At 47.5% G+C, this 27,787-nt stretch overlaps 1 protein-coding gene across 4 annotated transcripts in view; it reads left to right on the forward strand.

Moving 5' to 3' along the window:
• Clec16a (C-type lectin domain containing 16A) overlaps positions 1-27,787 on the forward strand; it is a 204,792-nt gene that overhangs the window by 95,489 nt on the left and 81,516 nt on the right. For all 4 annotated transcript variants that reach the window (XM_085832396.1, XM_029470211.1, XM_021184743.2 and 1 more), the window contains exons 17-18: positions 502-630; positions 6,437-6,557. In XM_085832396.1, the coding sequence (XP_085688522.1) occupies positions 502-630; positions 6,437-6,557 (250 nt within the window). The remainder of the gene's footprint in view (positions 1-501; positions 631-6,436; positions 6,558-27,787) is intronic.

The following is a 27,787-nucleotide window of genomic DNA, read 5'->3' on the forward strand; positions in this document are numbered from 1 at the left end:
CAAGCTGGTCACATATTCCTTAGTGCTTCAGGTTTATTACTAAAGGGATGACAGACCCTGAGACTCACTGTTATCCCCACCCCCATGGAGAGAATGGGAGGAATCCCATGGAGGAGGTCCTGGCACTGTAGGAGCATTGGAGCCAATCTGTATTGTAAGAAGGCCCTGCTGGGAAACCAGTGCCAAGAACAGCCTGGAGTGGGAACATGGCTCTGCCACCCTGCTCTGGGATACAGGGATTTTGAAAAAGGGACTCAGGTCTCTGGAAAACAGTGTTAAACATGTCCCACAAAGGAAGGCAGCCAGTCAGCACTAGGTGGCCGTGGGGCCCTCTGACTTAAATGAAGGGAAAAGCCACACACACACAACTTGGAGAATGAAAAGAGCCTGCCACTCATCTGGCACACGAGAAATATAGGCCCCGTCTAACCCAGAGCTGGCTCATTTGTGGCCCAAGTACAGGAGGGCGTTTGCTGAGGCTTCCTGTGCTGTCTCTCCTAGATAAAGCCCATGAATGTGGAGTATCTCATGATGGATGCTTCCATCCTCCTGCCCCCAACGGGCACTCCACTGACTGGCATTGACTTTGTGAAGCGGCTGCCATGTGGTGACGTGGAGAAGACGAGGCGGGTGAGTAAGTGCTTTCTGGCCTCTCCTGGGCCATAGGGAAAGGGTCTCTAGATCGTTGAAGCCTGCTACCAATAGGTGTCTAGTCGCCTGGAAAGAATAGCCTCACCATTGCACCTACTACCATACATGGCTTTTTTTCCAAAGCCTGTTGCCCTTGGAAATTGGAGATTGAGATTCTGTGGCAACTGGTACCTCTGTGGGCTGCTGTCAGACTACCTGCGCCAGGGCAGAGTGCAGTCAAAACCCTGGATGGAGGCCAAGCCAATCTTCTTTGAAGCAAGGGAACACAGCCTAGAACAGCCAGTGTGGGGAGGTGGATGTGAACCCTAGGCACACTGGCAAGCTGTCTGATAGTGAGAGGATGGTGCTGGCTGAGGCAGGAGAGCGTGCGTAAAGAGCCTTGTTCTTAGAACAGCAGAGGTGATCCCCTTATCTGCACTTTGTTCTGAGGCGGCCACTCTAGGAAGCAGCCTCGCTCAGGCTCTTCACAGTATTTTATCTCCTGCGTAAGATCTCGGTTTCTTTCTTAGAAAGCAGCACTGCCTTTTCCTGGAAAATCATTCCCTGGAGACGTGACTGGGAGTGGATAATTTAGAGGCACTCATGATCGCTCCCAGGCTCACTACATCGTCCTTGGTCTGCTTGTGGCTCGGGGGTCTCACTTTAGGATTTCAGAAAGCAAGTGACATAAAGTTGTGTGTGCCTCAGACAAGAACCTCTGTGACCTCCTCCGCCCTGCTGGCACTGTTAACCATGTGCTCAGGGACTGCAGAGGAGGCGGAGACTTTGTATCTTCAAGCAACACACATTCCCAGCCCTGAGCACACCACAGACTCCTGCACGGTGTCCTCTGACCTCCATGTGTGCACACAACACAAATACTTTTTTAAGTGTAAGATCAAAATACCAAAAGTGCCCCTGACCCATGCCAGCCCATAAGGGACATCCATGTTGAAATCAAAGTCATCACAGTTTGGGGGTCCAAGCAGAACTTGGATTTGAGTTATCCCCACTCAGGTAGGGGCAGTTGGAAGGAGTGGCTGAGAAAGAACGAGAGTTCCTTAGTCAGGCCTACAGATGTTATAGCTATGTGATCTTGGAAGCATTGTTTAAGTCCCTGAGCCTAAATTTCCTCCTGTGCCCCCTCAGCTTTTGCCCACAGTAGGTGGCAGGATGGCTGTGAAGTTTCTGGCCGACAGTAAACACTGAAAGTGTGTTGGTGGGAAAGGAGTGCAGTGCACTAGTGTCTTAAGATAAGTTCCACTCAAGGACTCGCTAAGCTTAGTGCAGAGGAGAGCCAGCAGGGGGCGCTGGCAAATGGTAAAGTCTGAACTGAAGTATTAGCTATCTGGGAAGCCATTGGCCAACGGGTCCCTGTGCTAGGGTGTTGTGTTTGGTACTAGGGATGAGGCCAGAGCATGCACATGCTCAGCACGTGCTCACCCTCCTCTCAGTCTTTGCTTGAGACAGTAGCCCAGGTTGGCTTCTACCTCAGCCCCCCAGATACCTGGAACTACAGATTTGTGTCCCCACACTCTGATCCCATGTTCCCTGTAGGCACAGCAGGTTTTTATGTTTGTCTCTATTGACCTTGAGGAAATGGGATGGCCGTGTGCTACACATTAAAGAGAACTCAGTCAGGTCTCAGCATTTTTAAAGGAAGGACATTTTTCTTCCATATTGCAACACTTAGAGACATTTGCTTCTCCTCCCATCTTTGTCTACAAACTCAGCCCCTTATGATGGCACAGGAATTTTTGCCATGGTATCACCTGCATTCCTTTCTTCATTGTATTATGAGGTTTCCTGTTGTAAGAGTGGTTTTCGCAGCTCTGGATAAGCTTCCCAGTTCTTACATGCTACCAGTGACATCACCCCAGCCTACAGGGGAGGAGTCTTTCTTTTCTCTCTTTTCTTTCTTTTCTTTCTTCCCTTTCTTTCTTTCTTTCTTTCTTTCTTTCTTTCTTTCTTTCTTTCTTTCTTTTGTAGACAAGGTCTCATGTAACCCAGGCTAGTCTTAAACTCACTATACAGCCAAGGATAACTTTGAATCCCTGATCCTCCATCCTCTACAGCCCAAGGGCGGGGAACATGGTCTGTGCCACCACGCCTGTCTGATGGTTTTCTAAGTGATTTTTTTTAGGGCTGCATAAAGGTTGTCAGGAGTTCTCTGCCACAGCTCCCATGGGGTTTCCAATTGGTCAGAGTTTAGGGCACCTCCATGTGATTCACTCTTTTCAGCTGAGCTGTGAGAGCTACTTCATGAACACAGTGTTTTCTTTCTCTTGAATCATTTCTTTAGGACATGTTCCCAGAAGCAGGATTTCTGGTTCAAAGGGTATGGATTTTTTTTCATTTCTAACGTCACCACCTAGCTTTCTCTCTGGGCCAGGCCCACATCCAGCTGCTTCAACCCTGCTTTCAGGATGACTTACTTTCACAGCTGTTTCCACAGCCTTGTGGGCTTCTAACCTGAATGACTGTCACCTAAATACAACAGCTTGCAAATATGGCAAGGAAGCTGGCAGAAGTGACCTGAGCACTTGGTCCAGGGGCACCTGTGCCATGGAAAACCCTCACTCACCATGTACTCCTCCCCAGAGCTGAGCAGATACTAGGAACTCCTGCTCCCACTCAGCCAGGTGGAGCTGAGATTCATCAGCCTCCAGACCTTCTCTTCCAAAGCCACTGTATGAGCTGGGTTTCTAGATGCTGAGTGTGACTGGGGCTGGCTTCCAGACTCGGAGAAGCTAAGAAATGGAAGTTTCTTCATACTAGACCTCAGTCAACTGTCTTCCCTTTTGAAATTTGGTCTCGTGGGTTCCAAGATTTGAAACAGTCATCATTTCTTATTACTTTTGGCTATGACATTAAAACTTTGTGTCTTGATTTAGCAAAGAAAAGAAGAGTCCTTGATAAGACCATGGGTCCCAAGCCCTGACTCTTTGGAGGCCAAGGACTGTGATCAGAAGAACACAGTCTTTGGAGTTGCATGGGGAGCCAGTCTAACAGCCCTGGGCTTCCGTCTCTCCACTTGTCAGATGGGAACCACATAGGGTAATTAAGAGGTCCAGCTGGCAGGCAGCTGGGCACAGTGATGCACACCTTTATTCCCAGCACTCAGTGGGGCATGGGGGTGTGCAGAAGCAGTCGAATCTCTATGAGTTTTAGGCCAGCCTGGTCTACTGAGTGAGTTCCAGGACAGCCAAGGCTACACAGAGATTCCCTGGAAAGAATGGGGGTAAGGGGAAGCCCTACACAGTGCTCACTGGCCATGAGTGGCGAGAGGGAGCTGATAGTGTCTCTAGGGTGGTGGCTTAAGTGGCCACGGGGTGAGACAGCATGCATGCCAGCCCCTCTGGCTGCCCTGTGGCACTCACCTCTTTCTGCTCTTAGACATGGGCTTCTTTTGTATGTGGCTTTCCCTTGAGAGTTGGTATTTTAGATGGTATTATATATGGTTTATATTTTATTTTATAGTTTAAATTACTATTTTTATTTGTATTCGTGGAAATATCTTCCATTCAACATTTGCAGAGTAAAAGCAGATGTTTTACCAAAGGCCTACAAAAAAGCCAAATTCTGAATTCATAGATTCCTTGGAAAGCCTCAGTCTTCCAAGGGATAGGCTGCAGAAAGCAGCATGTGTTTCTGTTTTCTCATCCCAGCTGTGCCCCCGCTGGGGGTCTTTGCCATCAGAACCCTGAAAGCAATGGACTTGACAACATGGGCAGACTGGGACATGCATGCAGTTGGTTCTTTTCTTTCCTTCTCCTCATCCCTGAAGTTGTAACACTTACTTAAGAGCTCTGGCTGTTATATAATCCTGTGACACCTGCTCCCCACTTCACATCTTATTGCTGTCTTCTTTGGACTGGCACAGGGATTGCATTTCCTGGTATATGAGGCTGTGTCAATGTGTGCCTGATATTACAGAGGCTTGACTCAGCGCCTTAACAGCTGTATGGGCCAAGCTCACTCTGCCCTGTCAGCACCTCTCAGCATTCTTGCTCCTGTAGTCCTAAATTTACAGTATAGAACCCCTGAACCCCAGCACATAGTAGGTGCTTACTAGATAGGAACTCTTGATTTTTTTTGTTTGTTTGTTTGTTTTGTTTTGTTTTAGTAGAACCACTCCTGGGCTGGAGAGATGGCTTAGTGGTTAAGAGCATCGACTGCTCTTCCAAAGGTCCTGAGTTCAAATCCCAGCAACCACATGGTGGTTCACAACCATCCTAACAAGATCTGACACCCTCTTCTGGAGTGTCTGAAGACAGCTACAGTGTACTTACATGTAATAAATAAATAAATAAATAAATAAATAAATAAAATAGAACCACTCCTCTGTTTCTTCCAGTTGGTACAGGCTCTATGAAGTCTAGACTTTAAAATCTTCTAAGGATATTCAGGTTGGGTCCTCATGCCTCCCCACCATTACTGCAGGGAAGCTGACTTTGTCCTGTAGTCCCTGTTTATTCAAATAAGGCCAGGGCTGGGGAGTACTTTCAAAGTCTCTACATGAGATCCTCCAAGGCAGAATCAGGGCTTTGTTAGCTAATCAGAGATACTCATTGCCTGAGCCACTCAGATGCAATGACCTTCCAGCCCTTTGAAGTCAAAAGTTTGTTCCCTCTTGTTTCTTGAAAGGTCTTTACTAGATAAAGGGTTTCTCCACTTCATGTAAGCTAGGACTGTCACCATCTTTGCCACAAACTGGAAATACACCTGTGTGAAGTCACAGTCATTTGTCCTGACATTCCTTTCTATTGGTAGTAGTATCTATCAAGGACCTGGATGACCACCCCTTATGGCAAGCCTGTGCTGGCTGTGCCCTCTAGCCTTGTCTCAGGACTGCAGCATAACCAGAGAGCTCAGGGTTACTGTGCCTTGTTCACCGTAGTGGGGTTGGGGGGCAGTGCTGACCTTGCCTCTGGAACTGTATTCCCAACGTCAGAGGGGATCCTCACCAGTGGCGTGCCTTGTGCTTCTGGGCTTTCTGTCGGTGGCAATCTTGTTTCTAGAGCTTGAGGGCTGCTTTTGCACAGATACTCCTAGCAGCTGGTATCTCTGACCTGTTCTCTGCTCTCAGGACATGCCTGGTTGTCATGCTGGATGCTGACCTTTTTCATGGGTCAAGGGTGCTTGTGCTGACAAGCTGTGTCTGCCCCTGAGATGAGCTGGGAGAGCCTGAGGGCCTCACAAGGCACTGTTGTCCATTGGCCAAGTATCGACTCACCTGTCTGTCACATTCCTCCTAAAGCTGAGGCCCCAGAGGCGGGAGATGAGAGTTGGACTCTCACTGAGTCTAGCCAGACCTAAAGCCTACATGCATGCTACTGTCCTGTCTTGTGCTCACATTTACTGGATAGGCCTGGCACACAAACTGGAGATTACTGTCTCCCAGCCCCACTAGCTCAGTTGGAGTGGCAAGGGAGTTGTAGCCCCTCCTGAAGTGCTCTCAGGCAGCACTCCTCACCTTCCTGGCTATTTGCTGGCTGTGAACTGGGCAAGCTAGCAGTCAAGGAGATGTGAGTCAAAGGTCATATGAGCCTTGAGGACAGGTCCTGGCAAATGGCAGGTGCCCAGTGAAGTGACCCAGGCTTCAACCAGTTGGGGACGGAAGCAGGCTCTCCCCTGAAATATCATCTTCCTATGACATCTCCAGGCCATGGTGCTTCAAGGCTGGCCTGTTCTGTCTCTCTTCTTCCTTTCCATTTAACCAAGAGTCACCATGCAATGCCTTCATGCAGGGCACCTAAAAAACACCCTTAAAACTCCACTCTCCTCTGCTTTCTGCTCTATCCAGGCCATCCGGGTATTCTTCATGCTGCGTTCCCTGTCACTGCAGCTGCGAGGGGAACCTGAGACCCAGTTGCCACTGACTCGGGAGGAGGACCTGATCAAAACAGATGATGTCTTGGATCTGAGTGAGTTGGCCATCCTGTCTTGCACTAGTGGGCCAGGGGATACAGGCTCTGCTCTGTTGTTTGACCTGCTCTGCTATGGGAGTGTGTGCAGCATGCAGTCTGCACTGCCGCTGACCCAGGACCGAGCAGAAGGGCAGTGCTGAGCAGCAGAAGGTCCAGTGAGAGTGGGCCTCACTGACATGAGAACAGCACTGGACTTTCTGGTGTTGTGGATTAAAGAGTTTCTGTCTAAGTCCAGTGGAAAAAAGATTCTCTTGATGCCAAAAGGAAGCCTATAAAAAATACGTTATCAAAATGAAAAAGCACAACAAACCCAGAAGCACATCACCAGTGTTTAGGTAAGAATGAGGGCTTTGCAAATCAGAAAGCCTGTGCCCAGCCTATAACCTTGAACTATGTATTGACCATTGTCTTAGAGAGGGTTTCTATTGCTGTGATAAAAAAATCCTAACCAAAACCAGCTTAGGTTTATTTAGCTTACACTTCCACATCACAGTCTGTCATCAAAAGAAGTCAGGAAGGCAGGAACTGAAACTGTGGAAGAATGCTGTTTATTGTCTTATTTGTTCCTCATGGCTTGCTCAGCCTTTTTTTGGAACAGCCCAGGACCACCCGACACAGCACCCCCCACAGTGAGCTTGGCCCTCCCAATTCAGCCATTAATCAAGAGAATACCCAATAGGCGTGGCCACAGACCCATCTTGCAAGGGCATTTTCTCAATTAAAGTTCCCTTGTCTCAAAAGACTATATAGCCTGTGTCAAGTTGATAAAAAAACAGACAAACAAATAATGAGGGCACCATCATTCATTGCTTCAAAATTCCCTCTGCGACATAAGACAAAATATTTTTATTTTATTTTATTTTTAAGACAGGGTAGGCATCTCTGAATATTCCAGGCTGGCCTTGAACTTGAGATTGCTTTGCCTCACTTCCAAAGTGCTGGGATCAGCCGGGCGTGGTGGCGCATGCCTTTAATCCCAGCACTCGGGAGACAGAGGCAGGCGGATTTCTGAGTTCGAGGCCAGCCTGAGTTCCAGGACAGCCAGAGCTATACAGAGAAACCCTGTCTCGAAAAACCAAAAAAAAAAAAAAAAAAAAAAAAAAAGTGCTGGGATCACAAACATGTGTCTCCATGGCAAGTTAATAACTGGGATTTAAAAGAGACTGTGGTATTTTCAGAGTCCTTCTCATACTTGTATGGCTTTCTCTTCCCTCCATTTACCATGGTGCACATACATACTAAAGGACACAGGTTTTCTGTATGTTAGAGCATTCTGGTGCATTAGGAATCTGTTTTTAAAAGATCATTTTTGCTGTTTTTAATTATGTGTGTATGTGCAGGAAAGAGATGGGGGTTGAGGGTGATGAATGCCAGTGTCCTGGAGCCCAGTGGCATCAGATCCCTGGAGTTATAGCCATGAACCACCATATGGGTGCTGGGAACCAGAGCTAGGTCTCTATAAGAGCAGCAAGCCCACTAACTGCCAAGCATTCTCTCCAGCTCCGAGTCAGGGCTCTTTTAAGAAACGGAAAAGCCGCTGGGCAGTGGTGGTGCATGCCTTTAATCCCAGCACTTGGGAGGCAGAGGCAGGTGGATTTCTGAGTTCAAGGCCAACCTGGTCTACAGAGTGAGTTCCAGGACAGCCAGAGCTACACAGAGAAACCCTGTCTCAAAAAAAAAAAAAAAAAAAAAAAAAAAAAAAAAAAAAAAAAAAAAAGAAAGAAAGAAAGAAAATAGAAGAGAAAAGAAAAGCCAAAGCAGCCTGGCAGTGGGAAAAGAAAGGGCTGGCTGGCTAATAATAGTAATGTTATCTTCAGATAAGGCTGAGTCTGGATGTCGCATCCGTGAGTGGAAAGCTGCCCTTTGCCATCTCTTGACTCTGCTTCCCTGTCTCCCCATCTTGAAGAAAGATGGCCACCATCAGCCCCAGCTAAGTAGCCCTGACAGAAAGAACTATAAAAATCCAGAGTAGGCTTTCAGGAGCCCGGATTGAACAGTGGACCTTTTCCTCAAACCGTGCAATTGTCAGAGGACGATCAGGAACCTTTGCCAAGGACACAGGGTTAGCTTTGGACCCTAAGTGTGAGGAGGGAAACCCAAGAGAATAACCTCGAAGGAGAGGTGCAGGCAAGGCACACAGGGACTGCTCTGTGTCCAGGTGTTTGAAACCATCCTTCTGAGGCATGATTTATATATAATAAACTTTACCAACCTCCATCAGTGAGTTCTGACAAAACTTCATCTGTGTAACCAGCTCTCATAACAACCATTGAGTGCTAGCTTTCAAGCCAGCTCTGCCCTACTTTTTCTCCTCCACCACAGCCTCTGTTTTTCTCTCTATAAAATGGGGATTGTTGCTATGAGGTAGTGGCACACACCTTTAATCCCAGCACAGCAGTACTCTTTTAATCCCAGGCAGAGGCAAGCAGATCTCTGTGAGTTCAGGCCACTCTGATCTACAGATTGAGTTCTAAGACAGCCTGGGCTACATAAAGAAACCCCCACCACCGACCACCCCCAACCCCATATCAAAAAAAAAAAAAAGTGTACTTGTAGTTGCAGGTAGAGGACTCTTAGCATACAGGACTCCATCCTTACTATTAGAGGAGGAAAAGGCAGAAAGGTGGCCACTCTTGTTTAGTGACTGGGTGAAAGGTGGCATAAAAACCACAGCCACACTCCTAACCTGAGCAGCTAGTAGCTCAGCACACCAGAGAATCCTACCTCCTGCACGGCTCCAGGTTGCCCAGTGTGGGTCCCTCACGAGGGACCAAGATGCCGAAGAGCCCCTCACTGACTCCTGTTCCTCTGCCGACATTTCTTGTGTTTGTGCTTTCATCTCTCCTTGTGTTAGAAAAAAAAGAAATTATGACCCTCTTTGCCTGTTTCCTTTGACCCTTCACCCTGAAAAACAGCTGTAGTGATTTCTGTAAGGCTAGAATTGATCGAGTTGGCCAAAGAGAATCAGGACCAGGCTTTCTCTGATTTGATCCATGCAGAGAGGGAGACAGCTCCCTTCAATTTTACATCCGTGAAATGGAATTAAATTTTATGCTGGGAATTCACATTCCTTCTCTCCTTCCCCTAGGAAGGGCCCTGCTGAAATAAAGGTTAAAAGTATTTCACTTATCAATTTTAATTGATTAGTTGCTAGTTGAGATCACTTAACTGAGCCTTATGGTAGTTGGCCATTAAGAAAGTAATGGCTGGCTGGCTTTACCCAGCCTGATTGCAAATTATGTCTTTTGCTAAAGAGCATGATGTTCAGAAAACTTGGAGCAGTAGGGATTTTAAAACCTGGTGCTACCATGTTGTTAGCTGCTGCTGCTGCTGCTGCTGCTGCTGATGATGATGATGATGATGATGATGCTGGTTTGGTTGGTTGTTTAAAATTATTTTTGGTGATTGTAAGGTTGAAGAGGATCATCACACTTGAAGTACACAGATTTCTATAAAACTGACCATGGAATGGGTGGATGGTGACTGAGTGATTGGAAGCCTCGTATCTTTCTGTCTTCACGCCAAGCTCAGAAGCTGATCTAAAAGAGAGAGGTTTGGGATTGGTGCACTTTAATCTCCCATGATAAGGTCTGGTAGTCTTAAAGAAATGCTGACTTTACACACAGCAGGAAACATGACACAACAAATATTTGTTGACCTCATTGTACTGATAAGAAACACAGCCTTAGACAAGAGTCTGCTGACCAGTACCGGGTCTTTGGTCCTGCATGGCAGAGCTGTGCAGCAAAGGTGTGGTCACATTCTGGGTCTGCTATGATTGAAGCCTGTCTTTGTTCTTCTGAAAAGGAGGCTGGCATACGACAGAGGTCATGAGCTGTTTGCTGTGTCTGCTGAATGAAGGAGGGAAAGAAGAGCAGAGGAGGAAAGAGAATGTCATTCAGAGAATAGCATTCTGGCTCACCTACCTCTATGCCTCAGCCTCACCATTAGCACTAGGTCTGTGTCGTGCGCCTAAGCCTTTCCTTTTGCAGTGCGTCTGCACCCAGCACATATTAACAGTCGTGGCTTTTTCAACAAAGAAGGAATCAAAGTATTCTTGTTAGTTGAATGAGTAGCCACTGTTTTGCAAATCCCAAGACTCTAGGGTACAAGTTGCTGTTTGGAGTTAGAGGTGGAACTGTGTTCCTCTGATCTCAGCTTGCCCTACTAATGTCACAGACAGCCTGTGGTAGAGCCAGAAGCCAGCTGTGACCTACAACTACAGTAGTATTTGCAGTGCACCAACTTACATTCTCACTTTTTTGCTTATGTGAGACAGGGTCTCCAAGTGTCCTGGAATCCACCTTGTAATCACAGCTGGCCTTTGAACTCCAGGCAGTTTAGGATGATAGGTTTGATACCCAGTGTATTCTGACTTTTAAATTCATCCATGAAGTCCATTCAGTGAAAATCTGGTTAGTGAAGATCCGCTCATCTTTTCAGGTGTTTATTGAGTATATACTATATGTCAGGCACAGTACTAGAAGCTGAAGTCTGACTGTGTCACAGCAGGACATGCTCAGAACAATGCTGGCACAATGACAGTGGCTGGAGGTGGGGGGGACTGGGTTTGGGAGTTTTTTTTGGTTTTTTGTTTTGTTTTGGGGGGGTTGTTTGTTTGTTTTTATTTTTGTTTTTTTTTTTTTGTGTTGTTTGTTTTTTCAAGACAGGGTTTCTCTGTGTAGCCCTGGCTGTCCTGGAACTCACTCTGTAGACCAGGCTGGCCTCAAACTCAGAAATCCACCTGTCTCTGCCTCCCAAGTGCTAGGATTAAAGGCATGCACCACCACTGCCCGGCAGACATTTTGATTTTTTAATCCAAGACAGAATTTTTTTTTTTAAACAAAGCACTATGGCTGGACATAGCCATGTGCACCTCATCCTAGCTATTTAGGATGCTGAGGCAGGAAGATGGAGTAAACCCAAGAAGTCAAAACTAGCCTGGGCAATATGGGGAGTATCTGTCTTGGGGGAGGGGTGTTATTTGTTTTAATTCAGAAGTACTTATGAATTGTCATTTCATAAAAGGATACAGGAAAATAGAGTGCGGTCACAGCAAAAGGGAGTATCTAGGAAACACCCATCTGCTGTGCCTTACCAGGTGGGAGGAGCAGACATGTGAGCACAAAGCAGGCTTTCCAAGCTCCCAGTCTCAGGAGGAGGTAACTGCCACCACAGTATCACAAACCAAGTTAGGTAGCTGCTATGCCAAGTGCTTTGAGAGCAGGTACCAGCTGCTCTGACTAGAGGCTGCATGTGGATGTGGGCACAGCAAAGGGCCCAGCAGCCATAGAGAGAAGCTGGAGAGGAATCCTTGAAGGCCCTGTGGGCAGAGCGAGAGTAGAGTTTATCCTCTAGTAAAGGTTTTGTAAAGCTGGCTGACTTGATTGTGTCTCAGAAAGCCTCTCTGGCCCCCGAATGGAGAGTTGGTCTGTAGGTCAAAAGGTACAACAGGGAGACTGAGCCTGCAGAACTTTCCTAAAGAACCTATCTGGTGTGCCCCAGCAGAAGTGTCCTTACACTCTGCCCTACTCCCTTTCTTTTCTGTGGCCTGGACTCAGACGTATATTATTGCAAAATGCCAGTCTCATTGGGTCCAGTTTGTTCTCCTGACCTGCACTGGGGGACTGTTTTATTTGCCCTCATGTCTTGGCCCAACAGGCTGCTTTGACCCTTCCCTCTCCCACCCTGGCTGCTTCTAGCCCACATCTGCTTGTTTAAAAGAGTTGACTGGCCAGCCATATGGAGGAGTCTGTAGGACCCAGCCATATGGAGGAGTCTGTAGGACCCAGGACAATACAGACAAGTCCTTCTCTGCTCCCTCCCAGCTCTGTGGCCTTAAAGCAGATTGACTCTGCTCTCAGAGCCTCAGCTCCCTCACAGGTAACATAAGAACAATGATGCTCACCTCAGCAGTTGCAGGCTGTTGGTCTTTAGGCAGACAGACCCAGTAATACAGTTTGACAACTGGTAAAGTATTAGCTAGAAAATTTCATGTTAGCTACCAACATTTCAAAGGCAGAATATTTCACTGTAGAAACCTAACTTCCTATTCCTTTGGAGTCTCAGAGAATCTGGCCACGTGGAGTCTGCATCTTCCCACCAGAAAGCTGTTGCCACCCCTTTTTGTGTGGGGACACCCTTATTCCCAGCAGCATCCATGAAAAGCACCTGGATCCATCTTCCTACAGAGCCAGCCTGTACCTTCTCATCTGAGTTGTTCACAGTGCCATCTTGCTGGCTGTGTCCCCAGCTCTTCCTGCAAGTGCCGATGGTCACTTACCTCGCTCTGCTCCACTCTAGCACGTGGGGTGTCTTTTCTTTCATCTAGATTGCTTTAGTCCACCTCTTGTCATGTCGTTTGCTTCTCCCATGGGGCCTGCAATTCTTCTCTGTGTGTAATGGCTGCTTGTCAAAACAAAGTCAGACTCTGACCTTCCATCCCACTCTGAACAATAAGCAGAACCTAAGTGACCCTCAAAGTCCAACTCCTTTGGCACCAGCTGTCGCCTGCTCCTCTTTAGACAGAGCTGGTTCATTCCAACATCAGCACCCTACCCTGAGCCTAACTTGTTTCCCAGAACAACCATGCTGTGACTCCGTAAAGGCCCAACGAAGCTCATGTGTCACACTGTCCTCAAATTGTTGACCTGTGTTTGAGATGCAGCCCAAGTCTTTATGTTTTGTTTATTGATGGATGAGTGTAACCATGAAGGTTATTTGTCTCTGTGATGCTGGGTATTGAAGCCTGGGCCTTGCACAACAGAGGCAAATGTTCAATCCCTGAGCTACGCCCCCAGCTCCCTGTGAATGTCATAAAGAACTTGCAGAGGGTCCCATCCCATGCCCTCCACCCTGCCATGTTTCAACAGTTCCCCGCTCTGCTGTTTTCTCTGTTCCACTTGCAGAGAGCTCTTAAGCCCAGTGAGCATGCCTGACTGGACTTGTCTGATTGCCTGGAGATTCATTTCCAGAAAAAATATCAAGAAGCTCCCCAAGCAGGTTATGTGGTTTGATTATAAGTCTGTAAAAATGTGAACTCATTGATTTGTCTTGCAAAGGCAATGACCTTTTTGCAATTCTGTCAGTTCTCGAAAATTCTCTGTTTGCTTATTTTGCTGATGACATAATCATGTGCTTCATACTGGTAAAAATGAAAAAAATAGCACAAATAGTAAGCACAGTGAAAGGCAGAGGGTAGCAACGTCCTGGAAGGTAGCAGCCTGAGCTTTCAGCATTGTAAATACTGGGCAGGAATGGACTCAGCAAAGAGCATTTGCCTAGCATGGATAAGGCTTCCAATTTCATTCTCAAAACTGCAAAGAATAATTAATTTAATGTACAAAATAACCTCATTAAAAATGAGAGTGGTTGCTTAGCATGTGAGACCATAGATTCAATCCCCAGTACCACAAAACAATGAATGAATGATAGTGAAAGCCAAGTGTAGTGTCATATGATCACAATGACTCACGAAGCTAAGGCAGGATTGTTAGTTCAAGGGCAGCCCTGGCCCACAACATAAATAAGCAAAGTATCACAGAAGATGACTCCTAAAAAGAGATTGTTACAGATACTGTTCTTAGATTCTTGCAACTAAAGACACCATCACCAAATATACTGGATTAAAAAAATTTTAAAGTGGGCTGGAGCAATGACTCATTGGTTAAGAGCTCATACTACTCTTGGACCTAAGTTCCGTTCCCAGTACTCATACCAGGTGCCTCCCAACTGTTTGTAACTCTGGCTCCAGTGGTCATATGCCCCTGGCTTTCAGAGTGCATGTGTACTCACATTCACAAAACCCCGTGCAGAGACCTAGACCTACACATAGTCAGAACATATTTTTTAAAATCTTTAAAATGGCCAGGCGGTGGTGGCGCACACCTTTAGTCTCAGCACTTGGGAGGCAGAGGCAGGCGGATTTCTGAGTTCGAGGCCAGCCTGGTCTACAGAGTGAGTTCCAGGACAGCCAGGGATACACAGAGAAACCCTGTCTCGAAAAAATTTTAAAAAGCTTTAAAATGTAGCTTTAAATAAAAGATCCCTTTCTGGCAACTGGGTCTTGAAACCTTCATGAGAAGCTATGGTTGGCTAAGGTGAGTAGGATCAACATTGCGTTTCCTGGGTGTGATGATGGCCTTGTGGTTGTGTGGGAATGTGTCCTTGTTCGAAGTGAGTGAGAAAACCCATGTGTTTAGGAGTAAGTGCTGCTCTGGAGTGGCTCAGAAAACAGCAGTATGTGGTGTTGAGAACATGAGGGCAGAGTCAGACACTGCCTAAGTGAGAGCAGAGCATAGCCAGCCAAGCTCCACCTGCCGGGGCAGTGACAGGCGGGCACACATGTGCTTACTGTAAAATAAGAATGTATGAGAGTGGTAGGATGGCAATCGTCCTTTGAAATTGTACCATTTAATAAACAGTGTATGCTGTATTCAGAAACCAGGACCTCAAATTTAGGAAAGCCTAGGGATGTGTCATAGCTGTGTGATGCTGGGCAAATTAGGTTCACACCTATGAACCTTTTCCTCCTTGGTAAGTTGAGTTTGACAGTGCCTGCTTCTGGATTCTGTAGGCTAAGAGATTTCGTTGGAAATCCTCAGCATGGTATGCAGTGGGCACAAACTTTGAGAATGAACACAGTGAGCATTCATGTCCTAGCTGCATGTTGTGTAGTGAGAATCTGGAATTTTGGTTTCTTTTTAAAAAACACAGAAATATTTTAAGAATATGCTTTCATTTTAATCCCAGGTGTAGGGATGTGGGGCTGCTTCAGACTGTCTGCAGCAGCTGACTATGATTTGCCCCGTGCTCTAGCAGAGGCATGGTTTTGCCAGCTGCAGACGGTTTCTGTGATGGCGTGACATTTGGAATTGAGGGGGATATAATGCCAGAGCCCCAAGACGGGATTGGTGGTTGGTGGTCATTCGGGGTGGTTGTAGTTTGATGGTAGTCATGCTCAAAGAAGAAACAAAAGAAAAGAAATTAGATTCCAGAATCTCTCTTTCTCTCTCCACTCTATCCTTCTTTCTCTCCTAGCTAGTGATGGGTGAAATGGGGCAGGGAGTGGGAAGAATGGGAAAAATTAACAATCCACAAAGTAGCAAAGGCCAGATACAATGCTAAGAACTGAAATAAGTTCTTTGCTCTCTAGAAGAGCCTCTCTAGGGGTCTGAGAAAGCATGGTGTCATGAGTGTACCTGTCAAAGGCACACACTGGACAATGGCAAAGCCATACAGGCTTGTTAGCTAGATGTTCCAGGAACGAGGGTGCCTGCTGATTTGAACAGAACCACCAGAGACCATAGTGGGGAGCTCAGGTCAGTCCCCCAGGCTGCAGTCCTAGAGAAGTCCTTTATTCAGTGTCAGACCAAAGTAATGACATTGCTAACATGAGACCCAAGAGGAGTGTGTACACGGCAGCTAGGGGACTGTGGTTTGGTAGCTCTTATGCCCATCCTCCCTGGCTTACTCTTGCTTGTTAAAGAAAGCACAGCCCACTCAGGCTCTCTTTTGGTAAAGCACCCTAATGGGTATCCCTGCCTCTCACCCAGCACGACAGATAGACTTGAGTTGTTCCTGAGCCTTCCCTTCCAGTTCCATAATCAGCCTTGCAGCTGGACCCTTTACCTCCCCAACAGGCCTCTGCACCTCTTCCCTACCCAAGTCATGTGACACTGGATGCAAGTTTCCCCTGTGCCTCCCCTGTCTGTGTTGTGACATGTCTAAATCTACCTGACAGTATGCTGTGTGGGGCTGACTGCCCATCTCTGCTCTGCTCCTGACTCAGCATCTAGCCCCACTCCTTAAGCACATCCTGCTTAGTTGGTGTCTCTTGGGGCCATGCACAGCACCTGTTACACAGTAGGCTCTCAGAAAGGCTTGTACAGCACCTGTCACACAGTAGGCTCTCAGAAAGGCTTGCAGGATTGTGCCAACTCAGGCTTTAGCAGCAATTTAGATTATGTAGAAGCATGAGAGTGTCATTAACATGACAATGGCATTTCCAAAGGTTGTCTCGTTTGGAGCCCATAGATGGCAAGTTACAAACTGACATTTGGTCCTAGCTGTATACATTATAGAACAGCAGGTTCCTAGCTGACACACATCCCAATCTAGTGAAATATCTCAAGAATCTTACACCATCCATGATAGTTTCTTTAAAATGTCAATTCTTTCTATTTTAGCAGTTGAGTAGCCCCAAACCATTTTGCTTTTCTGAGAGCTAAAATCAATATTTTTCTACTCTCTCTCTCTTTCATTCCTCTTTTAACTACACTCCATTCTTCCCCCTTTCCTTCATTTTTACCATGCTTTGAAACTGAACCTCTGAACTGGGTAGATCAGGGGAAGGAAAACAGATTTGAATGAAGCCCATCCTCTGAGGAAGTGGCGACCCAGGATTAGCGCCATTCCATTCCCCTCTCTATGAATTAGGCTTCTCCTCTTTATACTTGATGAATAATGTTGCTGGCTGCTTTTCAGAAATGAAGTCGAAATATGGAGAAATGAAATTTGTATCTTATAAACTGACTGGAAATGCGATTATAATACAGCTGTCAGTTTTGTTCAAGTGGAAAATTTCTAAGTAAATCCAATTGCAGCATTATTTGGTTCTTTTAAAACAGGGTGATGTAGCTGTTTCCTGCGTATTGATTATTTGATTGGTACCTGTCTGCTGGACCTTTTTTTTCTCTCAGTAGCACTCATTGATGTGGTTTAATGTATATTCCTGTAATCTTTCCCTGTTTTATAAACTTACAATCATAATTGAGCTACATTAGAGAGACATGTTCTGCTGAGATCACAAGGTCGCCTAACGACTGTGCCCTCTTTGGTTGGCTATGGATTGAAGTGGACCTAGGACAGTTCTGATCAAGACAAAAGCTAGGAGGCTTCAGGCTTTCCAGACAACAGCCTGTGCATGGGAGGAGGCACTGCCTCAGGGAACTGGCTTCAGGATTCTGCTCTTCTTTCTCTATAAAATCATTGTTTCTTCAGAAGGCACTCTGCAGCTTGAAGCTGTTTCCCAAAACCCTATCTGTCCTGTGCATTTGAACATGAGCCACAACTGGCTTCTCAGGAGGGAAGATGCCCAAAGAAGCATGGTTTCTGAGGCCCGCTGAAGCCCTTGGGATCTGTGTAGGTTCTGGACACTTGCCTGCCATAGCATCCTAAGGCATATCCCATGATCTTTCCACCTCAGGCTCCTGTGGCTCAGCTCCTGTGGAGGCTGTGCAGAGGGTAATATGTTTCCTGTCAAAACTTAGCAGTCCTGACATGGCCTCATTGAGCCCAGTCCTTAGGCATCAGCCAAGACGCCCTCAGACTTGCCAGGTCAGAAAGCGGGCTTCAGCTCTTTCTAAAACCCATCTCCCATAATGCCCTTTGGTGGCTCACCTTATTTAGACTAAAGTCCCTGAGTAGCCTTGCCTCCTCTCTGTCTCTCATCTCCACTCCAGTTCGGCTCTTCCCTGGTATCCTAGTGTCTGACCCTTCTTACTGCCCGCAGCTCCTCCACATACATGTCCTGGAACTCAGAGCACAGGCCTTGGAGGAACAGCTCCTTTGCCTCTCCACAGCAGGTATCAGAAGCTTCTGTACTCACTGGCTTCCTGGCTTGGAGTCTTACTCTGCACTCATAGCACACTCTCCTTTATAATGCTGCCTAGACAGCCACACTTCTGTGATGCTGGCCCTTGAGCCACACTCTGCCTTGTGTTACTGACCACTGAAGTCATCCTCCTTGACACCATTTGGCTGACAGGAGAAAGAAATAGTAGGGAGAGCTACCATAGGAAATAGGAATCTATAGGAAACCCTGGTTGCAGGTTAGTGTTGAGTCTCAAGACATCCTTGCCCCTGGCCTGATCAGTGGTGCTCTCTGGGGCTATGCCCAACACAGGACTCTAGACCCTGTGGCTGCCTCTGCCCACTCTGTGGCCTACCTCCCCCATTTGGCCCAACAAGAGAGGGACCACACAAGGTCTAGTGACTACCCCTTGCCTCAGGAGGGAGGACTGGCCCTGACATCTATCTCATCGACCACGGAACACCCAAAATAAATCTCTGGGGATACTGAAACAGCAACACATATCATGACCTTTAAGTCCAGAGAGTGCTGCCTTCACATGCCTCACCATCCCCAGCATCTAGCTTGCTTACTGCCCACCCCACCCCACCCCCATCTGCTTTTTTGCCTGTCTTCATTCTCCTAGCCCACTGCAGCCCCACTGGGAAGAGCGGATTGGAGGAATCAGACTGCTCCCTCCTCCTATGTTCTTCTTGGAAGCTGGCTTCTATTTAGATTAGGCAAAGTACTTAGAAGTGTTTCCCGCCAGGATCCTAAATACACACCAAGTGTGGGCGCAGCACACTAGGATACCATAAAATAGCTATTAGAATCTCTGCTAAAGAGCAAAGGGCGATACAGAGAAACCCTGTCTTGGGGGAAAAAAAAAAAAAGAGCAAAGAATGGTTGCCCCTCACAAGACTTAAAGACTCCCAGGTGAGGCTCTCTGATGTCTCAGTCACCAGTGTAACATGTAGCAAACACAGTATATAGTCACCAAGTTTTCAAGAGAATGTCAAATGTTTCTTGCTCTACTGTTTTTAAGAAGTATCTATAGAACTGGAGCTCAGGTGGTAAGATGTCTAGCGAGCACAAAGCTATCCTCTTGCCTCTCCTGAGTGTTCCCATTCAGTCCTCAGGGCTACTTCCAGGAAGAGAAACCCATGCTGCACCCAACAGCTTTCTCTGAGTGTACCCTCAGAACTTGGGACAGGGAGACAGGACAATCATGACATGAAACCATGTCTGAGAATGGAGAGCAAGAGAAATATACAGAATACTGAACTTGGAATACTTCAATGCTTAAATTGTCATTTCTACTTTTATTTGCCTGGAAATAGAAGTGACTTGGTTTCTCACAGTATCCTAGTGTGCAGAGCTGCTGTGGAGCATGGAGTCCACCCTTGATCTGTCAGCTAGGGCAGGGCAGGTGGAGGGAGGCTAGCAGTTCTGAGTTAGCCAGAGCTGGGGCCATCAGCTCTAAGTTCAGAGCTCTCTGGAGCCAAGCCTGACATCTGAATGCCTTCTAGCGGATCCCATTGCAGAACCAGGATTGGGAATCATGGTATTAGGTAGAGTGAGGAAGGTTCTGGAACTCGGCACTTAGTCTTCACTACTCTCTGAATTCCACTTCCCTCTGGAAGCTCTCCTTACCCCCTTGACAACCAGCCAAATGTCAGCAGAGAAGTGACTCTGGGCATGAAGCAGCAGCCGTGTCTGTCTAACTCCTGAAACTGGCTTTTCATGGTGAGGAAGATACTCTGTCTAACTCCTCATTGTTTGATGGATCTCAATGAGGTTGACAGTCCTAACCACAGGACTGCAGTAGTCCCTGTCCCTAAGCACTCTGAAGAGGAGGGGGCGGGCTTTCGTGGTGGCTGCAGCATGGCTTTCTCTTCCTGGAAGAAGCTCTGAGCACTCAGGAGAGGCAAGAGAAGGCATGCTTCCACTGTCCAGCTGCTCTACTTGGGTGTGGACAGCTAGCCAGTCCTGTAACAGTCAGTCATTCCCTTCTTTCACACCTGTTGTGACTGCTTGTGTGCACTTGGGTTTGTGTAAAGTAACCACACAGCTTGCCTGCCATGATCAAGCCCACTAGCCTCACCAGAAGTCTCAAATGCCCTTTCTGACAGAAAAGAGTTTTGGAGATGGGTTAATCCCTTTTCCCCAAGCTTCCTGCTCAGATTCCCTGGTCCCATATGTGAGCCCTTAGCCAATGCTGAACCCAGAGAGCTCTGCAGCCCCTGTACATGAGTCCTCAGGCAAGCTATGCTTTGCCTTGAATAAAATCACTTGACCTGGTTCCACATGAGGTTCCTTCACAGCCGTCTGCAGCAAGGAAACCCCAGCCTGTCCCTAACTCATCTGCCCCCTGAACCAGTGCCAGTCCTGAAAGCAGCCTGCTCAGTTTCAAACACAGCCATGAAAATGCTCCAGGAGCTAACAGACTCTCCAGGCCAGAGTCAGACAATCAGACCAGGGAGATTCAACAACTGGAAGACCTGAGCTGGCCTCTCCTGGTTCTCACAGCTTCTCCAAATCATTTGCTTATAATTAAGAATTAAAAGTTCCCCTCCCCTCTTTCAGTCTACCACCTAGTTTCTCCTTGGAGACGACCATTTTTCTTCCCCTCCCTGACAAACCTTCATGCAAAGCACACACCCATGATTCCCTGGATCTTCATCTTGATACATCCAAGCTAGCTCCTGCATTCATCTTTTTTTTCATTGCCAGAGCCAGCCCTTTGCATTTTATAATATGCTTTGCATTTTTCTAAATGCAGTCGGGGTTTTCCAGAGCTGTGCAAAGCCAGGAAATAAAGCATGTCATTTAAATGACTCCTGTTAACCTTTAGCCTTTAGGTGGCTTCTCATAAAACTCACTTCTCTCCCAGCTCTGCTTTGCATTCTCCAGTGCAGGGAGCCTGGTGAAGAGCCTACAGCTTTCTCTGTCTGCTGCTTCCCTTGGCATCTTCCTCCTCTGATCCCCTACACTGTACACTCACAGAAGTCAAAGGCAGAAATGTGAGCCTCAAGAAGTACACAGCAGGAGATTTTGAGCTAGATTTACATGGCCCTATTGCTGGTATTTCCTGCGGTCTCCCAGTTCCCTGGCTTCAGCTGCTTCCTTTCCTATCATCTTGCTGTGTGAAACAGTAATGGTCACAAAAAGCACATAGTGACATTTTCCTCGGGCCACTGCTAGCAATGTTTCAGACAGCTTAATGCCATGAACCCTCACAAGCTGGCCAAGTAATTCCTGTTGTCCTCACCTTTTACAGATGATTATGCGAAAACAGAGGAGCTCAAGGTTTAACAGCCTGCTCAGTCAGCACAGCACTTGGACTCTGAGCTCTGGACTAGGACACACCCACCCCCATCCCCTGCTCATGCACTAAAGAGCCACTCACCCATCATTGGCTAAGAGTAGCTCAGCCCAACCCTCCTTTAGGCAGCTGGTGGTATCCAGCAAGGATACCAAAGACAGGTTTGGATGCTCCAATAAAGATGGGGAATGGTGAATTGAGCTTTTGCCAGGGAAGGGAACAAGAACTGATTAAGAACCTGAATTGTTGAGCCCAGTGTGGGTGTTCTATCAAATTTATGTAAAATTGGGTGCTCTGAGGTGCCAAGAACAGTGTGGGCCTCACTAGGCTTAAATCCTACCATGGTTCCTTTCTGTGAGCTCTAGGAGAGAACCTAACCTCTTTGCTTGCCTGCATCCTAGAGTCTATGACTCCTGTCTTCAGAGCCAACAATGGAGGATTTCCCCCTTTCTCTGCCTTCTGCCTTCTGCCTTGATCTTCTACTCTTAAGGATTTCTTCTAATTATATTGGACCTACTTTAGCAATCCCAAAAGTTTTTAAGTTAATCACACTGGTGAAATCCCACTTGAAGATTCCCCATTCTCAAGTTCCAGAAAATAGAACATGGGCATCTTTAGGATTCAACTGGAATACGGAAACTGGCAGCTTTCAAGGCTGAAAAGGATGGCAGAGGCTCTCTATTACATCCTACAACAATGGAGCCCCTGAGAATGGATGGCAGATAAACAAACAAGTATAGTTAGCTAGGAGATGCTCTGGGGTCATATGACTTTGACTCCAGCTCAACCAGGTCTTTGGCAGATGAATTCTTCCTTACAGGACTGAGGCCTTTCCAGCAGGCTTTTGGGTCTCAGAAACAGTAAGAGCCTTTGGTCTAGATTCCTCTGTTTTGAATTTCCAGTTACAAGTTTTCTTTTAGCTCCTTCCCTCGCACCCCCCACTGTACTGTCTGGGAGTCTTTGTCCTTCCTCAGTCTTAGCCACACAGGCCCACCCCCACCCCTACCCCCGGCTTTTTTGTCTGTCTTTGTCACCCTGCCCTTGGTCCCTACTGCTCAGGTGCTTCCTGTGACAGGGCTCTTTCAGGCAGCTCCTCTCACTTTTCCCAAAACCCACTTGCCTTTTTGCCCTAAAAGGCTGAAGTCTTAGCTTCATGGCCGTCAGCCCTCTGAGCCCAGACAGCTCAGACCTCCAGCTACAGGGCTGGCCACCACTTTTCTTCTCATGCCCTCAGATCTAGTCCAGCCATCTTGAGCCAGAGCTCAGTGGGACTTTGGAAGCTGAAATGAAGCAGGAAGAATTTTAACCAAAGCTCAAGTTGGGTTTTGAAAGGGGCCTTTATCCAGGAAAGGATTAGAGTTCCAGTCATTCATGGGTCTGTTGCTGACTCAAGTGGTCAGGATTTAAATGAAATCAAACCTGGCAGGGCATTTTGGTTTTTGTTTCTCAAGAAATGAGAACATTGTTGACCATGATAAAGATTCTGATTCAGGCCTTAAGTATATGTATACAAATGGAAAATTTACCAAGCTTTATAAACATGCCCCTCAATTTTGACAGAATTTGTTTTGTTTTGTTTAAGATCCATGCTTACTTTTGACACTTGGAAACTGGCCTTTGAGTGAATGTAAGCTTGCAAGTGCAGCTGTGTGCGCACTTACATGTGCAGAGTCAGAGCAGTTTGCTTGGTAAAAACCCATAGATGGGGCTGGGAAGGGGTTCAGTAGGTAAAGTGCTTACCATGCACCGTGATGTTCTGAGTTTGAATCCCCAGCACCAATGTAAACAAGCAAGCACAGTGGTGCATGCCTACAATCCCAGTTCTGGGGAGGGGAGGCAGGATGATGCTCTGGACTTACTGTGTGTCTGTATACATACACACAAACCCAGACTCACTTGCTAGTGGTTACTCTACTATGTAGGACCAGGTAGGAATGCCTAGAGGGCTGCCCCTTCCCAGGAAACCCAAGTCCAGCAGTTCACTTTTCTTCCTGCTGTGAAGAAAGTATATTTCTCTTGAAAACAAGTGCCAGTCTACCCTCAACACTAGACCAGAGTACATTCATGTTTAAAATCTAAGGGTTTGAGCCGGGCATGGTGGCACACGCCTTTAATCCCAGCACTCGGGAGGCAGAGGCAGGTGGATTTCTGAGTTCGAGGCCAGCCTGGTCTACAAAGTGAGTTCCAGGACAGCCAGAGCTACACAGAGAAACCCTGTCTCGAAAAACCAAAAAAAAAAAAAAAAAAAAAAAAATCTAAGGGTTTGGGAAGGGAGGGGGTAGCAAAAGTGTAGCTCAGTGGTAGAGTGTATGCTTCACGTGCAGAAGTCCTAGCTCAGCCCCTAGCACCAAAACAAACGGGGAAAATAGTTGGGAATTAAAAGTAAGACTTGATGAGGCCCAGTCCCAGTGGGTGTGTTGCTGAACTGGGAATGAGGTGTGTGCAAGGGCAGCCAAGAGTTCTGGGGATAGAGGCAAGCAGGCCCGCTTCTGCACCAGCTCCCTATAGCCTCCTCTTCCCGTAGACAGACAGAGGAGCTTTCTCCACAGAGCAGAGTCAGTAGTGACCAGAGCGGCAGTCTCTCCTGTCACAACTATAAGGTCCAAGTGACATATTTGGTGAATCCATATTCTAGTTTTGCTTTTTGGTTGTATGCAAGATTATATTTAGCACTGCAGATTGTCACAGGTAGAATTGAATCCCCACCTAGTTAGAGAGAAACTCAGGGATACAGCCAAGCTGGAGCTCTTCCTCCAGCAGAACATTTAATTTGGGCTTCCAACCCCAGCCCTGCAATAGCAAGCCCCATGCTAAAGCCTGACAGAGGCTCAGCTGGTCAGTGCATGAAGAGGGGCAATGAGAGCTGCCCTTTACCTACAGCTCAGCTGAGCCCAGGCCTATCAGACCTTGATCTTACTGCCTCTCGTTCCATCCCTGCATTCAGAGCCATTGTCCACTCTGGAGCCTTATTCCTCCCCAACACAAGTAGCCAAATGCCTGCTTAAAATGGGACTAGAGCCCTAGAACAACCAACCTGCCTCAGTCCTTTCTCCTGAGCAGGCCAACCTCTTCTGAGAGGGAGAGGGGGAGGGAGAGGGAGAGGGAGAGGGAGAGGGAGAGGGAGGGAGAGGGAGAAAGAAGAAGAAAGAAGAAAGAGGAGGAGGAGAGGGGAGGCGAGGGGGAGGAGAGGAGAGGAGAGAGCCAAGGAAGCTGTCAGGGCTGTCTTGTGGAGAGAAGATGGTAGGGGCCAGACACACAACCCTGCCTCTGTTGGCAGTCATTGCCAACCTCAAGCCTCCCTTGCTGTGAACCCATACTTGTTAGCAAGGTAAAGAAGGCCTAAGCGTGACCAGGGATCTGTGCATAGCTGACTCCCTGACCTCCTCCAAGTCCAGGTAGTCTGGTCATTTCCCAGCAAGACCTTTTCTGATTACCAGACTCCAGTTCTCAGCATCCTCAGATGCATACACTTCTCTGCTTCGGGGTCCCTGTTTGTTTGGCTAACCGTACTTGGAGGCAGAAACCCTGACTCTTGTCCACAGTTGAATCCCTGCCAGTAAAATAGGTAAATGAATAAAAATGAGAAAGGGCATTAAGGTCTGAGCCCGCAAAATGAGACATCAGCCTTATTTCAGAAAAGGGACCCTAAAGGCATGCCTGGGGACCTGGCCATTCTGACCCACATCTGACATAATAGCCACTTGGGTTGGCCTTGTTCTTCACTGGGCACTTGGAATGACTCCAAAACTGGAGTTGAGGGCCCACACTACTCTTGTTCACTCACTGGCTGTGTGAGTCATCTCTGCAGCCACAGCAGGCAGTCTGAAATGCTAAAGATCAACCCTGGCTTCAGGTGGGCTTGGAGTCCATCACTGGCCTCCACCTGATGCCCCATTCATCCCCTCAGCAAGTGTGCCCTCAGCTGGTACCCCAGTAGATGCTGCTGAGGAAGAAATGGCTGAGCTGAGTCACAGTTACCTAATCTGGAGGAAAAGTAATGCATTGTTAGCAATCCTGAAAGCAGTTAAGGTCCGTGGCCAGATGGCTGTGCATCTTCCAGAATAAGTCATGATTCTGTTTTGGGGGCCTCCCCTTGGCATAAATCAGCAGGCTTATGCAGGGAGAGTAGGGGCCTTTTCCAGGGCTTGGGAAAGGAGCTAGCTCCCAGACTCTCCTTCCACAAACTTCTGTCATCCTCTAAAGGTCTTAGATACCCTTCTCAACCAGGAGCCATCTATAATTGGGGCCACAAACCGTGTCCTAGGACGATGATGGAAGGGACTTATAAATCCAGAATGTCAGAGAACACTATGGCAGCCCATTTTCTCTCCATGGGCCTTAGTTGGATGGTCAGGATAGGCACATATATGGTTTGTCTAAACCAAGGTGGGATGGTTTTCCTGAGAGCAGAGGAAGAAGCTAGACTCAGGTTGGGCCACATCCTGGAAATCACAGATATACCCAGCTAGCTCCTGGTCTCTCCAGTCACCCTGCATCTTGGCCACCCTCATCTTTTTCAGCAAGTGTGCAGTAAGGATAACAGAATGACATGATACAGCAGAAGACCCTAAGAGGATTGGCAGCTAAGGCTTATGGGGTATTTGTAACAGTGTCACATTTGATAAGCTCCTGGCAGGGGATGGTCTGCAGCTAAGAGCAGCCTCATTTGTTGGATCATAAGTTGCCTTGTCACAAGGTGTGTGGAACTCTGCTCTCAAGTGCCATATGCCATGCTTGTGGGATCAGGCTGGATCTGGCTATCATGCCTGTTACACCTGAACTCTCCATGGCTTTACCCAGCAGACTTCCTGCTTCCTATCTTGTCCCACATGGCAAGAAGGAGCTTTGCTCACCCTGTCACTCACGGATGTATCTGGTAAAGACTCTACTGCTGTGCCTGTGGCTACAGGACCTGCACATGTCCAGTGGATTCTAGCTCTTTGTGCTTCGGCTCCAGGATACATACTCTCCCTGTCCCAGTGGCTTTACCAACTGTCAAAACTTGGGAAGGTGCCTGAATGGTGATTCTGAGCCTGTCTTCCAGGATCCTCTTAGCTCTGTGCTAGCCCTACCCCAAAGCATGAAGAAATCCAAGGAGCAGACACTAGAGCTCAAAGGAAGGGGAGAGTGCAGTGTGCATGGCCTTGCCTGGTTTCAGGGCATCACACAAATCCTGGCCAGGCCTGTTTGGCCAGGGCAGAGGTTGATTTGCAAATGTTTCATGTCCCTAAACCATGTGCTGTTGGAATTTCTGGTCTCCCTGTCTCTACCTCAACAATTTCAGAAAATTGAGAAGCTGGAGAGGCAGGTACGTGGTGGACTATAGGCTATAGATTCAGGTGGGACTGCGAGCTCAGCCAGAGTTTTAGGTACGGTGACCCAGGTGCCCTCTGCCACTGTAGTCTTTATACCCATGGCAAGTGGCCTGCTGTATCTCAGGCTTCCAGACCTCTGGGAAGTAGCAGTTGCTTCCCAAGGAGCCCATGAAGCTAGGCTGAGTGATAAAGTGAAACCCAGTGCAGAAAGCACAGCACTGGGAATGGAGAGTGAGTTACTGCTGTTGCCGGTGGGCCTGCCTTTGGTGGTATTTACACCCAAGAAGCTTTGATGGCCTTTGGCTCTGGGATGTTCACATAAGCTCCAAAGCCAAGCACATGGCCTGAAGAGCAGCCCCTTGCTCGTGCTTAGGATAAGCTCTTTCCACAACATGGGCAAGTGACCTAACCTGATGTTTTGCTTTCTGCTAACTAGAGCATCATTGTGAAGATCCACCAAGACAGTCCATGGTGTCTGATCCATGTCCTCACCGTAGTACAGGCCGGGGATACGAACTCATAGGCAGTTTCCCTTTAAAGACAGCTACCATGTGAAGGTTCGGGTAGTGGTGGCTAGAGCCAAGTCTTTTCACTCACTATCTAGAAGAGATCGTCCAGGCTCTGCCTTTTCAGGCCTGTATCTGTGACCTCAGTGTTGCCTCTTCCTTTTCCTGATTCACACACTTCACACACCTGGGTACCAGGGAGCACCACAAGAGGCCTTAGAAACCCACCGTTGAGGTGTCTGTCATGTCCGAGAACCACTGCATCATGCTCATTGTGTGTTTAATACTTTTCTCAGTTTTTCCTCCTCCCTCAGGAGGAGGTTAGCCCATCCTAAACTATGCCAGTGACATTGTGGGATCCATAGCTCATAAAATCTGAAGTCATTCACAATTGTACCATCTTGTACCACTACTGGTGCTAACGGGCACTTGAGGTGCGTGTGCTTGCTAGGCCATCTCAGGGCTTCTACCAGCCCACATGGCCCAGCTGGAATGCTTATCATATAGCA

Source organism: Mus caroli, unplaced genomic scaffold (genome assembly GCF_978045245.1).
Source record: "Mus caroli unplaced genomic scaffold, Mus_caroli_1 scaffold_17, whole genome shotgun sequence".
Classification (NCBI taxonomy): domain Eukaryota; kingdom Metazoa; phylum Chordata; class Mammalia; order Rodentia; family Muridae; genus Mus; species Mus caroli.